The sequence below is a fragment of the Lethenteron reissneri genome, chromosome 11, assembly GCF_015708825.2.
Source record: "Lethenteron reissneri isolate LAM-NWPU_2019-01 chromosome 11, ASM1570882v1, whole genome shotgun sequence".
Taxonomy (NCBI): domain Eukaryota; kingdom Metazoa; phylum Chordata; class Hyperoartia; order Petromyzontiformes; family Petromyzontidae; genus Lethenteron; species Lethenteron reissneri.
This window is the reverse complement of record NC_083789.1, coordinates 5,632,657-5,647,764: the sequence shown is the minus strand read 5'-3', so window position 1 is coordinate 5,647,764 and position 15,108 is coordinate 5,632,657. Positions and strand designations below refer to the sequence as shown.

Here is a 15,108-nt window from a genome sequence, read left to right as displayed (position 1 = left end):
AAACGATTCTTGCCTGGATCGAGCTGGTGACGTCGTGGGCAAGCGACACGCCCCCTCGTTTCCCTTTCTTTGATTGGCTAAGCGCCACAAAATATTTCAGTCCCCTATCGTATTTCAGCGTGCGAAGTGGGCCGGTTGACGGGGTTGGGGTGGTGGGTGGGTGAGTGGTGGGCGTGGCTTTGTGAGTGATGTCACGCGGCGTGTTGAGGGTGTGGCCCTGGTGTCACGTTGTGAGTCAGCTAATTGTGACACGTAAGGGTCCGACACCTGACCATCGGGCATTTTTGCGTGGGGGTTGGTCGTGTTGCGTAAGTAGCTAAATAAAAAAAGACCGCTTACCATACGCCGTTAGTCATGCATTACTTGTGTACGCAGGACTTGTTCACCAAATATATATGCAGCAAAGCAAACACATGAGTGGACAACTGTTCAATAGCTTCATAGCTCATCGGATTTTTTCAGGCTAAATCACGATTACACCATTGGAACCTCCTTTGCCAGTCGCAAAATATGATAATTGTGTTTTTTTACCCTTTTATCTGAAAACAAAATTGACACATTTTTACAAGGAGTCATGTTTGCATTGACCACAAGACACCGCGGTCGGAATGCAAAAAAAAAACACAACTCTGCTAATGTATGCACTGTCCTTGTGGTCAATGCAAACATGACTCCTTGTAAAAAAATGTGTCAGTTTTGTTGCCAGATAAAAGGGTAAAAAAAAACAATTATCATTATTATAACTCACGATTCTGCATATTTATCCCAGTCATAGGAATGTGGAATTTCTACATTCTTTGAAGTCGAGTAAACGAGAAGTGATGACAACAAATGTCCATGGGATACAACACAAATTCTTACACACGCGACTCCATGCATTTACATTCCAGAATTGAGAGATAGCAATGGCTTTGGGGAAGAGGTCTATACCCGGAAATGGATTGATCATGGCTGGTGACAGTCCAATACATGTATCTTGAGTTTGGGAATCCATCTGTTATATGCATTAAACAAATTAATGTCTGGTGATACTGCTGCATTGAGCGGTGCACAACACAATAAAAAAAACAAGACTAGTCAACAATACTGCCTTGAAAGAAAAATATACAATCGGCGACGTTTCAGGCAGTGACCCTTCATAACACAAGATTACACGTTGCCGATTATATATTTGTCGTTTTAAGGAATTGTTGGTGACGAGTTTGTTGAGTTTTTTTTTAGGTCGACACATTGCGTCAAGACCGACTGCTGTTGAGCCCCAATAGATCGCAGAATCTTGTCAATTGATGGCTGGCACCTTATCGACAGATAAACAGCGACGCCAACCAGGCTTTGCGCAATGAGTCATGCGTACTAAACAATCCCCCCACGACATCCTCTTGGTGTTTCCTTGTGCTCTCGTTCTTAACCCCGGGTCAGGACCAGACTTCAGAGGCGGGGGGGGAATGGGACACTTGCCCAGGGCCCAAAACTCCAGGAGGGCTCACAAAAAAATACCCACGTTATTTTTGTTAACCTTTTTTTTAAAGAGAACTGCTTATTGATGTTATCATTTTAGAATGGACGGGGGTTTTTTGCAATACAAACCGCCTTGGCAGTGAATTCCTAAATACAAGAAAATAAAAAAAAACTCACGTTCCTAAAATCTTAAGAGATGTTATCTGCAATGAAAAGAGGCTATTGTCAAAGACATGACCAATTATATACTGCATTCCTTTTTTGGGGCAGTCTTATTGAAGAACGTGTTGAGTTTATATCATTTTCTTGTGGACAATGTTACTATTATCAATTGCTATTCGATTAATGCGTTATCAAAATGTAATTCAATTCACCAATAAATGAATGGCTTTTCACGTTGTTCCAGCTGTTAATTTTTTTACCATACTTCACTACGCAGGTCGGTGCAAGTTGGTGCAAATGGCGGAGAGGACATGACCACCTGGGCTGTTTTAATGTATGTGTATGTATACGTAAGTGAAGATAGTATATTTTGCTCTGGTTTTCCATGGGAGAGTATACCCACATTCAGGCCGACCCCAGGTCTTTTTTTGCAAGATTAGTTCAACAAAGACTTTCACACAATTACAGTATAATGAACAACTCTCCTATCAGCAAGTATGCTCACACTTCCTTTTAAATTAATCGTTAACTTGTAAAAAAAAAAACCCCCATCAGATATTACCAGTTGAGTAAAAGCTATACATAGGACACAATATTATGACCCAACTAAGTCAGTTAAATCAAGTCACCACATTATGGGTTTGTTGATAAACCAAATTGGCATATTTGGCCATGTGACAAGTCAATTTGAGTAGCTGTCAGGTGCTGGAGGATTAGAGTAAAAAAAATAGACATATCTACACGATATAAAAACTAACCCAAAGTAAACTACTTATGATTTCGTCGAGGAAATATTCGTTGTTGGTGGCAGCAAATGTACTCTATAGCCCTGGCCTCAACACAACTGCCAAGGCCGTCATCTTGTATTCATTGTGGTCATCAAAGACGAGTCAGTAACTTGCTATTCAAGTGCATCTTGGGATTGCAATTGGCAGGCAGATTTGAAGCACATATCGCACAGCTAGCTTAAACGCATCGTTAAAACTTGATTTCTAATGCAGCACGATTTGCCTTAATATTCATCAGCCATGTTTCTTGAATTTCCTGCCAGAGGTTGGAGGGTTTCAACACTATACAAAAATCGCTACGAATTACACCATGTAAAATGAAATAATCACTGTCCAAATCTCAAGATATGCAAGAATAGGACCCCACATTTGTTTACATGCCGTATGGTTCGAACCCAAGCAAATAAAATACTAGAAACATTGTTGCTATTGTGAGGTAATGGGGATACTGTACAGTTCGAGAAATTACCCCAAGTTGTTTTCTTTGGAGATGTGGAGACACTTTATATAATGAATAGTTTATGTACATAGCAACAATCGCGAGACGGATTATATAGATGATTATGAACTTCTTTTGCACCGTACATAGCAAAACACGCTAATCAGTGCAAGATGCGTTGCCAGTGGCCAGAAGAGACCATTTGGGACATGTTCTTCTGAACATCTGGAACAATGTCCATAAAAATGTACCTTTATAGCAGTGAACAACATCCTTCTCAAACTTATCAAACAACACTGTGAAGAATAGCTATTGGCCAAAATGTCACCAAGAATATCCTTAATCTTTGAATGCATTGTTACTGATGAATGCATTAAGTCTTTGTAAATTGTGCTGTGCATCACTGCCAATGAAATGACAAATAATGTCTTTTTGAGAAAAATATTGCTTTTGGCAGGATGGGGGTGTGCATGGCTGTGTTACGTTAAACCGAGACTGCCTGTTTTATGTTGCAGTTTGCGGGAACCATGCATTTCATGACATGCACATCGTTTCTTACGGAATGACAAAGACGTAACATAACGAACTTTAATAGAACTAAAAAAAACATTTATATTTGGGAAAAACGGTTTAAAGCAAAGCTCACCGCGGAACCCAATATCGTTCGGCAGAAGTCTTGTACAGCTGAATGTTTACAATAACCTAAAACAGACACGACGGCTCTCACCAACCCCGTGAGCAATTCCACAGTTCCACACTTGCAACGGGATTGACAGACAAGCGTGAGGCAGAGGAACTCTGTAAACAGCCAAAGGTATTGTGCAACTACGCAGAAATCAGATATTTAAAGATTTAAAATGTGCATGGATAGAAACAGCAACGATTAAAAAACAAAGGAAAAGGCTTTCTTCATTCATTCTGTAACCAAAACTTATTGGCTTCACTAAAACCGTAAATTTAGATTCTTACAAACTGTAAATAATTATAGTTGGGGTAATAATGACAAATAGAATGAAATGAAAGAGCCATGTTTTTGTGGCGCACTGCAAGTTATGCAACGTAAATGCCAATCTAACTCAATGTCGGTCAAACGTTGATATACACTTCTAAATGTGCATTAAAAAAGTAAGGCAATCACACAATTTATTTACATTATGATTTCCGTTCCTCCAACGCCCAACGCATAAACATACCAAACACTATACATTTATAGTTTTATATTACATTGCCGTGCTGTGGTTATTGTACACAAGAGTATTGTTGTATACATTTATAGACAGCCTTGTGACTAATAATTGCTCCAAAGGGGTGACATTTCTTCTGCTGCCTTTAGTTTCGTTTTCCTATGCCGTATTTAGAAAGCGCGCTTGTAAAGCAATAAAATAATTAGGACGATGCTTTTAAGACTCCAATCAGTAGTGACTCCCGTTACTGCTGCTTGCACTGGTCGGCATGCGACGGCTCCTTCCAGAAGTCTTCATCATCCCTGTCAGCGGTGGAGCGTGGCGCACGTTTGTGCGGACTCAATTCTGCAGGGGAAGAGAGAGGCAACGTTCAGGTCACATTATCAAGATCAAGAGTCAACGGCGCCCAAGTGCTGCTGGAAGAATGATGGGACCCGATACGAAAGAACAAGAGCTGCACTGCCCTCTGCTGCCCAGCCTCGCAGCCACACGAAAAAAAACATTTGTGCACGGTGTTCACCCATTAATTCACTATCCAGAATCATTTTGCTTTGCTTCCGAGACCGAGTACTTTCCGGCCAATATGCTCATAGGCTCCCTCAATTAAATATGAATATTAATGATTAAACCGCTAACTGTCTTGTAAATATTAATTCTACAATAAACGCAGAGCATAACCCCATGCTGCTACCGCATAAATTAAGCTGGCAGCTACGCCATGACCCCCAGCGCAGGTTACACACCGAGCCTGGAGTTGTCGAAGAACTGGACGTTGCTCGGCAGGGCGATCGGTGCTCCCGGCTCGAAGTAGTGCTTCTTAGGTTGCGGCATCATGAGGTTCTTGCGCGGAGAAAGTGGAGCCTTGTTCTCAATGCAGGCCTTCGCTCGCTTGGTCGGTGTGCGGAGGCTGCCGACTGGCGCGTCGGAGGCCGTTTTTGGTGCCGGTGGCAGTTGCGGCGACGGTGAAGCTGCCGCGATGCTCTCCACCTTCTGGAGGTCCAGCTGAGACTGCAGCAACTTCACATTCTGCCTGAGCGCCTCGCTCTCCCGCTTGTACTTGGTCGCGGAATCCTTGAGTCGCACCAGCATCGTCCTGCCATGCGGGAATCGAGTTTCAGCGCAAGTTTCTCCTTTGCGGAAATGCCGTTACTATACGTTGCTCCCATATACCCTCGATTGCAATGCACTCTTTCCCCCCTGTCCTTTAAACTAAAGTTGGGGTTGTCTTATCATCCGGTAAGTGTGTGACAAGATTTGTACAACTGTATTGACACCAAGCACAAGTTTGGGGTGTGTCTTACTTTCCAGAGCATCTTATAATCCGGAGCATATTATGGCAGGCATGTGATGACCGACTAAAATGGATTCATAAGCTTACAGTACAAGCATCGAACTGCATGTAAGAATGTTCTTCAATTCCTATACGTTACATATAATGAATGGGTTCACCCCTGCAGCTACTTGAGGTTTCCACATTAAAATTTCTGTGGAGGGGGCGATACACTGCCAGATGAAGGTCTCCCTAGTTTATGTCAGTTAAGGGTGGTTTTTGATCATACTTTACTATGCCAATCAACGTCTTCGAGTTCAAGGTTCAAGTCATTTTTTATGTGGGTTCGGTGAAGGGGGCCACCCAGGACAAGTCCAGATATAATTCACCGATGTTAGCCACACCAGAGTATTGAGACCGGGTTGCCGGGATTTTCGCACAGCGCCCAAACTCACCTACTCTCCCACTCCACCTGACACTTTAATTACAAACTTTTAAACATATTTTAAAACACTAACATGATTGACTTGCTCATCCGAGTTCTGCTGATCATAATGAAGCACGCTGTATACGGCAAACACCTGGCCAAAGACAAACACCCAATTCGGCCAAGAGGCTTGTACAAACATTCCGTGCGTGGGTTGACGAGTACATGACAAATCAAGCCTAGTCTGTTTGCCCGCAGCACATTCATTGCAGCAACCAAAAGGCAAATAATAATTTCATTAATTGTTAGAGATTCTGGGTCACAATTTTATATTTGTTTTACAATATACGTAGTATCCAGAATACTCAATACATTAGAGCACTTAGCCAGCACCACTGAGATACTGGGTTCTAATCTGAAACAAGGATTAAAAACAGCTTTCCAATGGTCACAGTCCAGTCAATGTTATTGAAGCAATGTATACAATTTGGAAAGTAATTCTGGCATGCTCGATTTGACGCACGCGCATCTTGGGTACAAGAATCCATTTTAAATTGAATAAACTAGCAGGTGGGTTAGTGCAGGTGACGTGGGGGGAAACCGCACCCTTCCTTGATCGACGTCAGCTTCAGTTTCAGATGCTTCAGCTCATTGTTCAGCCGCGTGTTCTCGTTCTGCAGGATGATGAGCGCCGTGGCCTGTATGACGCCGCTGCCACCACCGCAGGTGACGACGCCAGATGAGGCACTGTGACTCGGCTCCGAGACTGCAATGGATGCGGAGTGGACTGTTATATACACACAAAAAGACCTCCCCCGTATAGTCGTAACAGACTGGTTGGGGCAAGTGTTGTTAGCGAGCACCTATGAAGGCCGGCACAGCACACGAGGGGGTGGGTGGCCAGCACCACGCTCGGTCGCCTTTGTCTACCTAGTGGAATTGTTCACAAACCGCGACACCAGGTACTCATTTGAGGCCGAGTTGACCTAGAGGAGGCCCAGAATCGGTGGAGAAAATTGTAACTGGTGTTTGCAATGAGCGGGAATTGAACTCAGGTCGCCGGGTTCATTGCGTAGTGAACTAACCGCTACACTACATATATACACATAAACAAACAAAACTTACATTGTAGGCACACTCAGGCTGTGCCATGGTTTGTCAAACACTTTGTAGCATGATATACCTATCGGGGTGCTGTGATGTTCCATTGAAAACACATGGGAGGAGCGATGTTACATCCATATCACAACAGTGCTATTAATTGCAAGCTTGACTACCAAGTTAAAGTTCTCTCATTAATACAACTTCAAAATCGTGTCGTACAGACCGTTGCTCAGCCTAGATTAGGCATCTAAGGACTGCCGTCGGCAAACAAGTGGCATGGCGCGAGCCGGGACGTACAGGTGGAGTCCGCCTGCTGCCTCGCCGCACGCAGGTCCTCCTTCAGCCTCCTCAGTATCTGCTCCTTCGCGCTCAACGTGGTCTTCAGAGACTTGACCCTACCGCGGCGACAGGGGGCGTTGTAACAACGGTAACAGGTGCACAAACTACATAAAAAAAAAATTTGACGAAAAAAAGATGGTGATGTATCATGTAATAACAATTTCCTGTATGTGTTAAGGAAAGCATCACTGAGTCTCAATAAAAATATTTTAGGAGGGCCCTGCACATTGAGATGTTTGAGCAATTCCATTCTTGGGAGTGCAGGAGGCAACCGATAGAGGAAATCCACGCAATCTGCAAGGTGGTTATCACTCACCCTTCTGCACAGAGATGCAAGAATCCAAGGAAATCGAGTGAACACAGAAGTACCAGGGCAGAGAGAGGGCATACCAACAAAGGCTCAACACAGCAATGAGTGGAGAAAGAAGACCAGGAAGGCAGACTCCACGGGAGTTTAAAAAAATATACAAGACAGCAACCTCACACCAAGGGAAACCGCAAGCCTCATCCGGCCACTCTGATGTAGGACGAACGTGCTTACGGAGATCAAAGCTCCCATGGCATTAAAACCACTGCCAAATCAAGACCAGGTGTCTTCCTGCTCAAGCATGCTCAACACCACTCGAGGCTAATGAGGCAGTGGTGGAAATTCCGCATTGCAATGACAGGGACCAGTAAAAACACAGGATATAATTGGTGTGAATCTTGGCCAGGACTCACTCCTTCTCGTGAATACTCTCCAGCTTGTACTTCTCCAACTGCAGTTTCACGAGCTCATACTTGACATCTGCAGACTCCTTCCCGTCAGCATCCGGCTTATTTGGCTTCATGAGGATCTGCATAGAATTCAGCAAAATCATAAGTGTGCTGAAAAGATAGAAGATGCTAATGTGCGAGCTGATCAACCACATGCTTAGACACAAAACATAAATCATACCTCTACCAATCACATCTTTACATGGTAAATATAACATAGAATTCTTATCCGTGGCCCTATTACCCATAAAAAAACGCATTATCTGCAGCCCTATTTTTCCATATTATCCACGATTTTACCCATAATTCATAGGAATGCAGCCTCCCAGTACTCGTGGTTTTTGCGGACAAGAGGAGTTAGGTGATAAAAGACTCCTACTATCCTCAATTTTCTACCCTGTGGATAAGAGAAGTAAAAGTGCTTATAACTACAAAGATAATAGGGTCTGCGATATTGGTTCCCCATATCACGGAGGATAGGAGTTCGCCTGAATATGCAGATTAAAACATGGACACCGACAGACCATGATGAGATTATGTAAAAACGAAAACAAGTTGGAGTGCTTTTTTAAACTGGCCTTAATAATGAAATGCCACCGTAACTAAGGAATAATGGCTTTAAGCAGCGTATGTTACCTGGCATGACCTAGAGGCATGGATATTACCCAATAAAATGGAACACAAGCTAAACAGCCACGGCAGAGATGAAGTAATAAGATCAGCTCATGTGCAGCAGTTAGATGGATTGTTATCTTGCGAGAACACGAGGGCTGGCGACAACTTGAGATGGCCGTCATGCAGCAGTAGATATACGTCACGAATTCTGATGACGATGATTCACTTGCACGCGGCACGTGTGTGGAACCGTCATGACCACCGTGCCCCAGTTACCTGCAGCCGCCTTTTGAGATCGCAAAGCTGCGAGTCTCTCCTGATCACACGCTGCTCAAGCTCGCTCTCGCGCGACACCATCTCCGCCACCTTCGCGCGCAACGCCACCGCTTCCTCTTTGCCGTCATTGCCGGAGGCGAGCAGCTCCTGCAGCTTCTGGAAGAGGGTGAGGGGAGGTGTCAGTGGAGGGTTCCAGCAACTCACGAGGGGCAATTGGCAAGCAGGCTGAGAACCATGGCCAATTTCCAAACCTGTGTTTGGCCCCACGATTATCCGAGCACCTGTTTGGGTTCCAGGAAAGAAAATCAAAGCGGGATTTAGACCAAGAGTGTGCGGACCTTTTCCAAGCATGGGCCACACATCTCCGGTTGGACAGGGGTCATGTGAAACTTTGACCACGACATTACATTAGTGAGATTGACGTCACACGTGCGAATAAAAGTTGGTGTGGCGGCCTGTTCACCGGGTTTTTTCATTTGAGCATTGAAGTATTGCATTGCGATGATGCCGAATCATTACATTGAATTACAATCCAAAATTGTTACACAACTAGCGGCCACCACACCTTGCACAACTACACAGTAGATCTGCACCCGTAATACACCACCGTGCAAGTGAGAGCACCGAAGCTCACCCTGACCTCTTCCTTCAACGTTTTCAGTTGTTGCGGGCTCTCGGATGTGTCGGCGCTCTGGGAGCCAAGGTGAGGAGCCTCGCTCTCCAGCACGGCGACGCGCTGCCTCAGCACGTCCGTCTGACGCTTCTCCACCGCGAGCTCGGACTGCAGGCGCTCCACCGTCTCGCCAAACGCCTTCTCGTTACTGCCCATCGTCTCCTTGTTGAACTGAGACACGGGGGATATCACACAATCGTTCGTTTATTCTTGTATTTTCCCAAAATTAGATTTATCAACAGTAAGACAATATTCATTTGAAATTATTGCAGAAAGCAGTGCATCACTGCATGTGAGAGAATGACCTCAAAAGACAATTTTTGCCCACACTCCATGGTGCCTTCCATTGCCTCTTATCCAGTGTGTGGTGCTGCATCTTTCTTACATGTTATACTGTACAAGTGTTTATCACATCGAATGTCATATATATTTATGTCGCACGGACTGGACTGGGTGGTTTGCGTGTAGCCATTGGTGACCAAGCTAAACCACTCAGACTTGAGAACCAGGTTTAGTGACGGGCATCTGAAACCCAAAATCGAACTCACGACCATCAACAAATGCCAACTCTGTGTCCCAACATCGTATTAGCTCCCTGGACAGCCCGGCCACCTTAATGAGTTTTTGTGACAAGCAGAAAATGGTTGAAAAACAAAATACGGGAAAGTGCAAGAGATTTCATCAGCCCCAGCGCCACACTGCACTCGGCCTGACCTTCAAAGACGCTTCCACCTCCGTGAGCTTCTCCTTCAGTTGTTGGAGCTCGCCCGAGTCGCTCGGCCCGGCTCTTCCACCTGACGTGGCAGCCTGCAGCTGCGACTCGAGGGAGGCGACGCGAGCCAGCAGCTCCTTAGTCTGCTTCCTCTCCTCTTGGAGCTCCATGTCAGAATCATCGATCAGCTTCATGAAGCACTCCGACTGAAACTTCATCTCCTACAAAGAGAGAGAACACGCACGCGTTGGCTGAGCTTGCTCTCGCGCAATATTCTCTCCCATCATCTGGGTGCGCCACGCCACCATCGCCGTCGCCACTTCCTCCTCACCGTCATCATTTTTGCAGACGAGCAGCCCCTGTAGCTTCTGGAGGAAGGTAAGGGTAGGGACCAATAGAGGGTTCCAGCAAGAGGAGCAATAGCAAAGTGGGCAGGGAATGATGACCAACTTCCAAACCTGTATCTAGTGCCACGATTATCCAAGCGCCCGTTTGGATTCCAGGATAGAACATCAAGTCAGAATTTAGATGAAGAGTGTGCAACGTTTTTCAATCACGGGCCACATCTCGGACCGCCTTAAGTGACCACAACATCATGTTAGTGAAATTTGTTGGCAAGCCCTCAGTTGGCGAGCAATTCCTGTATTGCATTGCAATGTTGAATTATTAATTTGAATCGCAATCCAAAATCGTCAATTAATTGGATCTTAGGCAGGGGCGTGGGATAAATTGTTACACAACTAGCAGCCACCACACCCTTTCACAACTACACAGTAGATCTGCACCCGTAACACACCGCCGTGCAAGTGAGAGCACCTAAGCTCACCTGGATCTCTTCCTCAAAGTTTCCAGTTGCTGCTGCTGGCTCTCCGACGTGTCGGCGCTTTGTTCGGCACGGGCGACCTGCAGCTGGGAGCCAAGGTGAGGAGCCTCGCTCTCCAGCACGGCGACGCGCTGCCTCAGCACGTCCGCCTGACGCTTCTCCACCGCGAGCTCGGACTGCAGGCGCTCCACCGTCTCGCCAAACGCCTTCTCGCTACTGCTCATCGTCTCCTTGTTGAACTGAGACACGGGCGATACCACACAATCGTTCGTTTATTGTTGTCCTTTCCCAAAATTTGATTTGCCAACAGAAATCTATGCATCACAGCACATGACAGAATGGTTTCAGAAGACAACACTGCAAACATACAAGATGCCTGTTGCCTCTTACATGTTATTCTATATGGGTGTTTATCACGTAAAAATAAAAACTAATTTTTCATCCTCAAGGCCTGAATGTCATATTACCACACGGACTTGCCTGGGGATTTGTTTTTGTAGCCATTAGCAGCTGAGCTAAAGCACTCGGACCAGGTTTAGTCATGGGCGTCAGAAACCCATAATTGAACCCACGACCTCAACAGCGTCAACTCGGTGTCCCAACATCGTATTAGCTTCCTGAATCACCCGGCCACCTAAATTGTGTTTTGTGAAAAGCACGAACTGACTGAGAAAAGCAAAATACAGGAAAGTGCAAGAGATTTCAGCAGCACCACTCCACACTCGGCCTTACCTTCAAAGATGCTTCCACCTCCATTAGCTTCTCCTTCAGTTGTTGGAGCTCGCCCAAGCCACTCGGTCCGGCTATTCCGCCTGCCGTGGCCGCCTGTAGCTGCGACTCGAGGGAGGCGACGCGAGCCAGGAGCTCCTTAGTCCGATTCTTCTCCTCCTTGAGCTCCATGTCAGATTCATCGATCAGCTTCATGAAGTACTCCGACTGCGACGTCATCAAATTCAGCTCCTGCAAAGAGAGAACGCACGCACTGCTGAAGCTCGCTCTCGTGCGATATCATCTCCGAGCAGCTGGGTACACCATGCCGCCACTTCCCCTCACCGTCATCGAGCCTTTGTACGGTCAAAGTAGTCAAAAATCGCACGACTGTCAAAACTAATGACATTCTTAATGATACTCTTTGGTTCTTTCGGTAAAGTCGCGTAGATAGAAAAAATGAAAGACAACACGACGTTTCGGTCGTAACAGAAGCGTCCGTCTTTAGGTGAGAAAAAATATTATCTGCTGTTGTGGCTTTATATAGGCACGGGAGGGGGGAGGGAAGGGGGGGGGGTGAGTTTGATGTAGGAGTTAGGCACGGGAGCTATTTCTCCTTCACACATCCATCTCTCCATCATAGAAGAGTCGTTCTTACACAAAGCATCGGCAGCACAACCTTGTGGGAGTGGATACATGTCAGCATCGTTGTTTCAAAACAAGCAGACTTTGAACCGTTATGAAATCGCGTCTCATCGGCAGTCAGGCCTGCTTGAATCGATGCTGCTCAACTGCCTATCCGATAGGCAAGGACCCTCCCCTGATGTTATGGGGTCCCAGTTTGATGTAAAATTATACAATAATAATCATTATTATTACCTCAACATGGTGGGCTGCTTCAGCAATGAAATTGTTGTTCTTTTCCTGGGCGAGCTCCAGCTGCTGCTCGAGCTCCGCAACCTGTCGGCTCAGCACCTGCACCTCGTCCCGCAAGCCCTCGCTGCTCTGGTGTGCTGCACGGAGCTCCTCCACCACTGCCGAATGGCGCTGCTCCTCGTCCAACACGCATATGAGATTTAATATTAGCACTCTTGTGATGCCCTGGCATACATAACGTGTGTTAAATCAAGAATAAACAATTATTAACAACACAAATAAGCAATTTCTCCTTCACACATCTATCTCTCCATCATAGAAAAGTAGTTCTTCTTACACAAAGCATTGGCAGCACAACCTTGTGGGAGTGGATACATGTCAGCATCATTGTTTCAAGACAAGCAGACTTTGAACCGTTATGAAATCGCGTCTAATCGGCAGTCAGGCCTGCTTGAATCGATGCTGCTCAACTGCAAATCCTAAAGGCAAGGACCTTCCCCTGATGTTATGGGGTCCCAGTTTGATGTAAAATAAATATATATAAAACACCCACGTATGTCATTCTGTGACTCCGTCATTGTGATTAACGCGGCACGGATTGGTTGAAGTGCGTCACGTGACCGCGAGCAAGCAGCCAACCAGAGGTGCGCCCCTCACAAACATGTACGCTCCCCAGGTGATGTTGCGCCCTAATAAGGCGCTGTGGGCAGCTGATCTGCCACCATGCTAACGGGCCGACAGGGGTGGGGGCTGAGGGGGACCCCCCCCAACACTTCCTAAGACCCCTTAAGATAACACCTTGCAATTAATCCTAACAGTTCTTTCAGTGATTGATAAGTCATAGCTCTTAGAAGTTAATGTAACCATCACAACTAAAGTTTAAATACATTTTCATTAATTCACATTAAAGTTACATCGCGGGATCTTCAAAAAAGCTATGTCGAGTGAAAGTTTTAAGTGAAAGCCGCGTAAAGCCGCTCTTATGCGACCTATTCAAAGTCCTCAAGTACAGCAAAGCCGTTCGCGTTCTTTTTACCAGTACTCTCCAATAATACTTTTCAAAAATACTTTTTACGGTAAAACACACGTGCACTACACACACATCTATTACGTACGGACATATACACACGGTCTCATTACATTAGTACTGTCGTTTTTTTGGTGCTTCAATCCACTGCTGGATGAAGGGCCACCGCACGCTGTGCGAGTGGATCGTAAGGATTTACTTGACCAGTCTGTTGGGGGCCGCCACCTATTTATACAATAATAATAATTATTATTACCTCAACATGTTGAGCTGCTTCAGCAATGAAATTGTTATTCTTTTCCTGGGCGAGCGCCAGCTGCTGCTCGAGCTCCACAACCTGTCGGCTCAGCACCTGCACCTCGTCCCGCAAGCTCTCGCTGCTGTGGTGCGCTGCACGGAGCTCCTCCACCAGTGCCGAATGGCGCTGCTCCTCGTCCAACGTGCGCCGCTGCTCCTTGCGACAGAGAGCCCTGCAGCTGCTCCACCAGCGCCTCCCGTGAGGACAGGTCGGCAGACAGCTTCGCGCAACGGCCGTTCAGGTCCGACATGCGTGCGCTCAGGTCCTGGATTATCGCCGCCCCCCCCCCACCGCCACACACATGCGCACGCGCACAGCCAACAAAGCAAGCGGTCAAACCTCGGAACCCATTAGAGGCTTCACTTATACCCCTCTGCCATTAGCACATTCGAGCTGAGCGAGCTTGGGGCCTCTCACCGTACGGGTGGTTTTCCACCGGCTATTTTCCGTACCGAGCTGGAACCAAACTGTGATATGCTGGACTCAAGACATCTGAATTTAGCTCTGGGCCAAGCAGCGCCAGGACAAATGATGCATTCAAAGCGTGTAACGTCAGAGATACGGCTTGCCTTAAGCGGCGAAAAAACAACCTGGTACTTCCTGATCCCTGGAACAGCTAGGTTATACAGGGGAAAACTGATATGAGAGCGGTGAAAATTACAGTCAATGATCCCCAACTTGTAAGAGGAAAAGCAGAATTAAGCCGAGTTAACACATTTATAGAAGGCTGCCTGGGAATACCATGTGTTGTAGGCAATTTCTGTAAGCTGGCCAATGGATTTTTTTTATACACATCTGCACAAATTTTGAGCATTATGCTTTGTTAGGTGTGGTATTTCACTCAAGTCTTGGATGAGGGCATACCAAAAACGATCGAGAGTTAAACCGTATTATTGAAATCCTTGCAGGGTATGATTAAACTGCATCATGTGACGGTGTTCCCAAGATAATCCTGAATTGCATTACAATTCATCACGGATCCCACCTGTTCAGACACCTGTGCCTCTGTCAGCTGTTTCTGCAGACACACAACCTCAGTGGACTTCTCATGAAGGGCCTTCTCCATGTCCTTCTGCTGCATCTCTGAGGCCTTCATCTTCTCCTGCAGCTCAAACAGCTCCCCTTGAATTTGCATGGCCTAAAAAAAAATACATGCACACACGATGATATGAA

At 46.0% G+C, this 15,108-nt stretch overlaps 1 protein-coding gene across 1 annotated transcript in view; it reads right to left on the bottom strand.

Moving 5' to 3' along the window:
- Nucleotides 1–3,421: 3,421 nt before the first annotated feature.
- The window catches only part of LOC133341185 (centromere-associated protein E-like), a 38,362-nt gene continuing 26,675 nt past the window's right edge, over nucleotides 3,422–15,108 (bottom strand). The window contains 14 exon segments of the mRNA XM_061549639.1: nucleotides 3,422–4,376; nucleotides 4,775–5,124; nucleotides 6,335–6,494; nucleotides 7,130–7,227; nucleotides 7,892–8,007; nucleotides 8,819–8,974; nucleotides 9,453–9,662; nucleotides 10,206–10,424; nucleotides 10,535–10,571; nucleotides 11,030–11,265; nucleotides 11,759–11,986; nucleotides 12,614–12,787; nucleotides 13,894–14,085; nucleotides 14,921–15,073. Coding sequence (XP_061405623.1) covers nucleotides 4,276–4,376; nucleotides 4,775–5,124; nucleotides 6,335–6,494; nucleotides 7,130–7,227; nucleotides 7,892–8,007; nucleotides 8,819–8,974; nucleotides 9,453–9,662; nucleotides 10,206–10,424; nucleotides 10,535–10,571; nucleotides 11,030–11,265; nucleotides 11,759–11,986; nucleotides 12,614–12,787; nucleotides 13,894–14,085; nucleotides 14,921–15,073 — 2,430 coding nt within the window. The 3' untranslated portion in view covers nucleotides 3,422–4,275.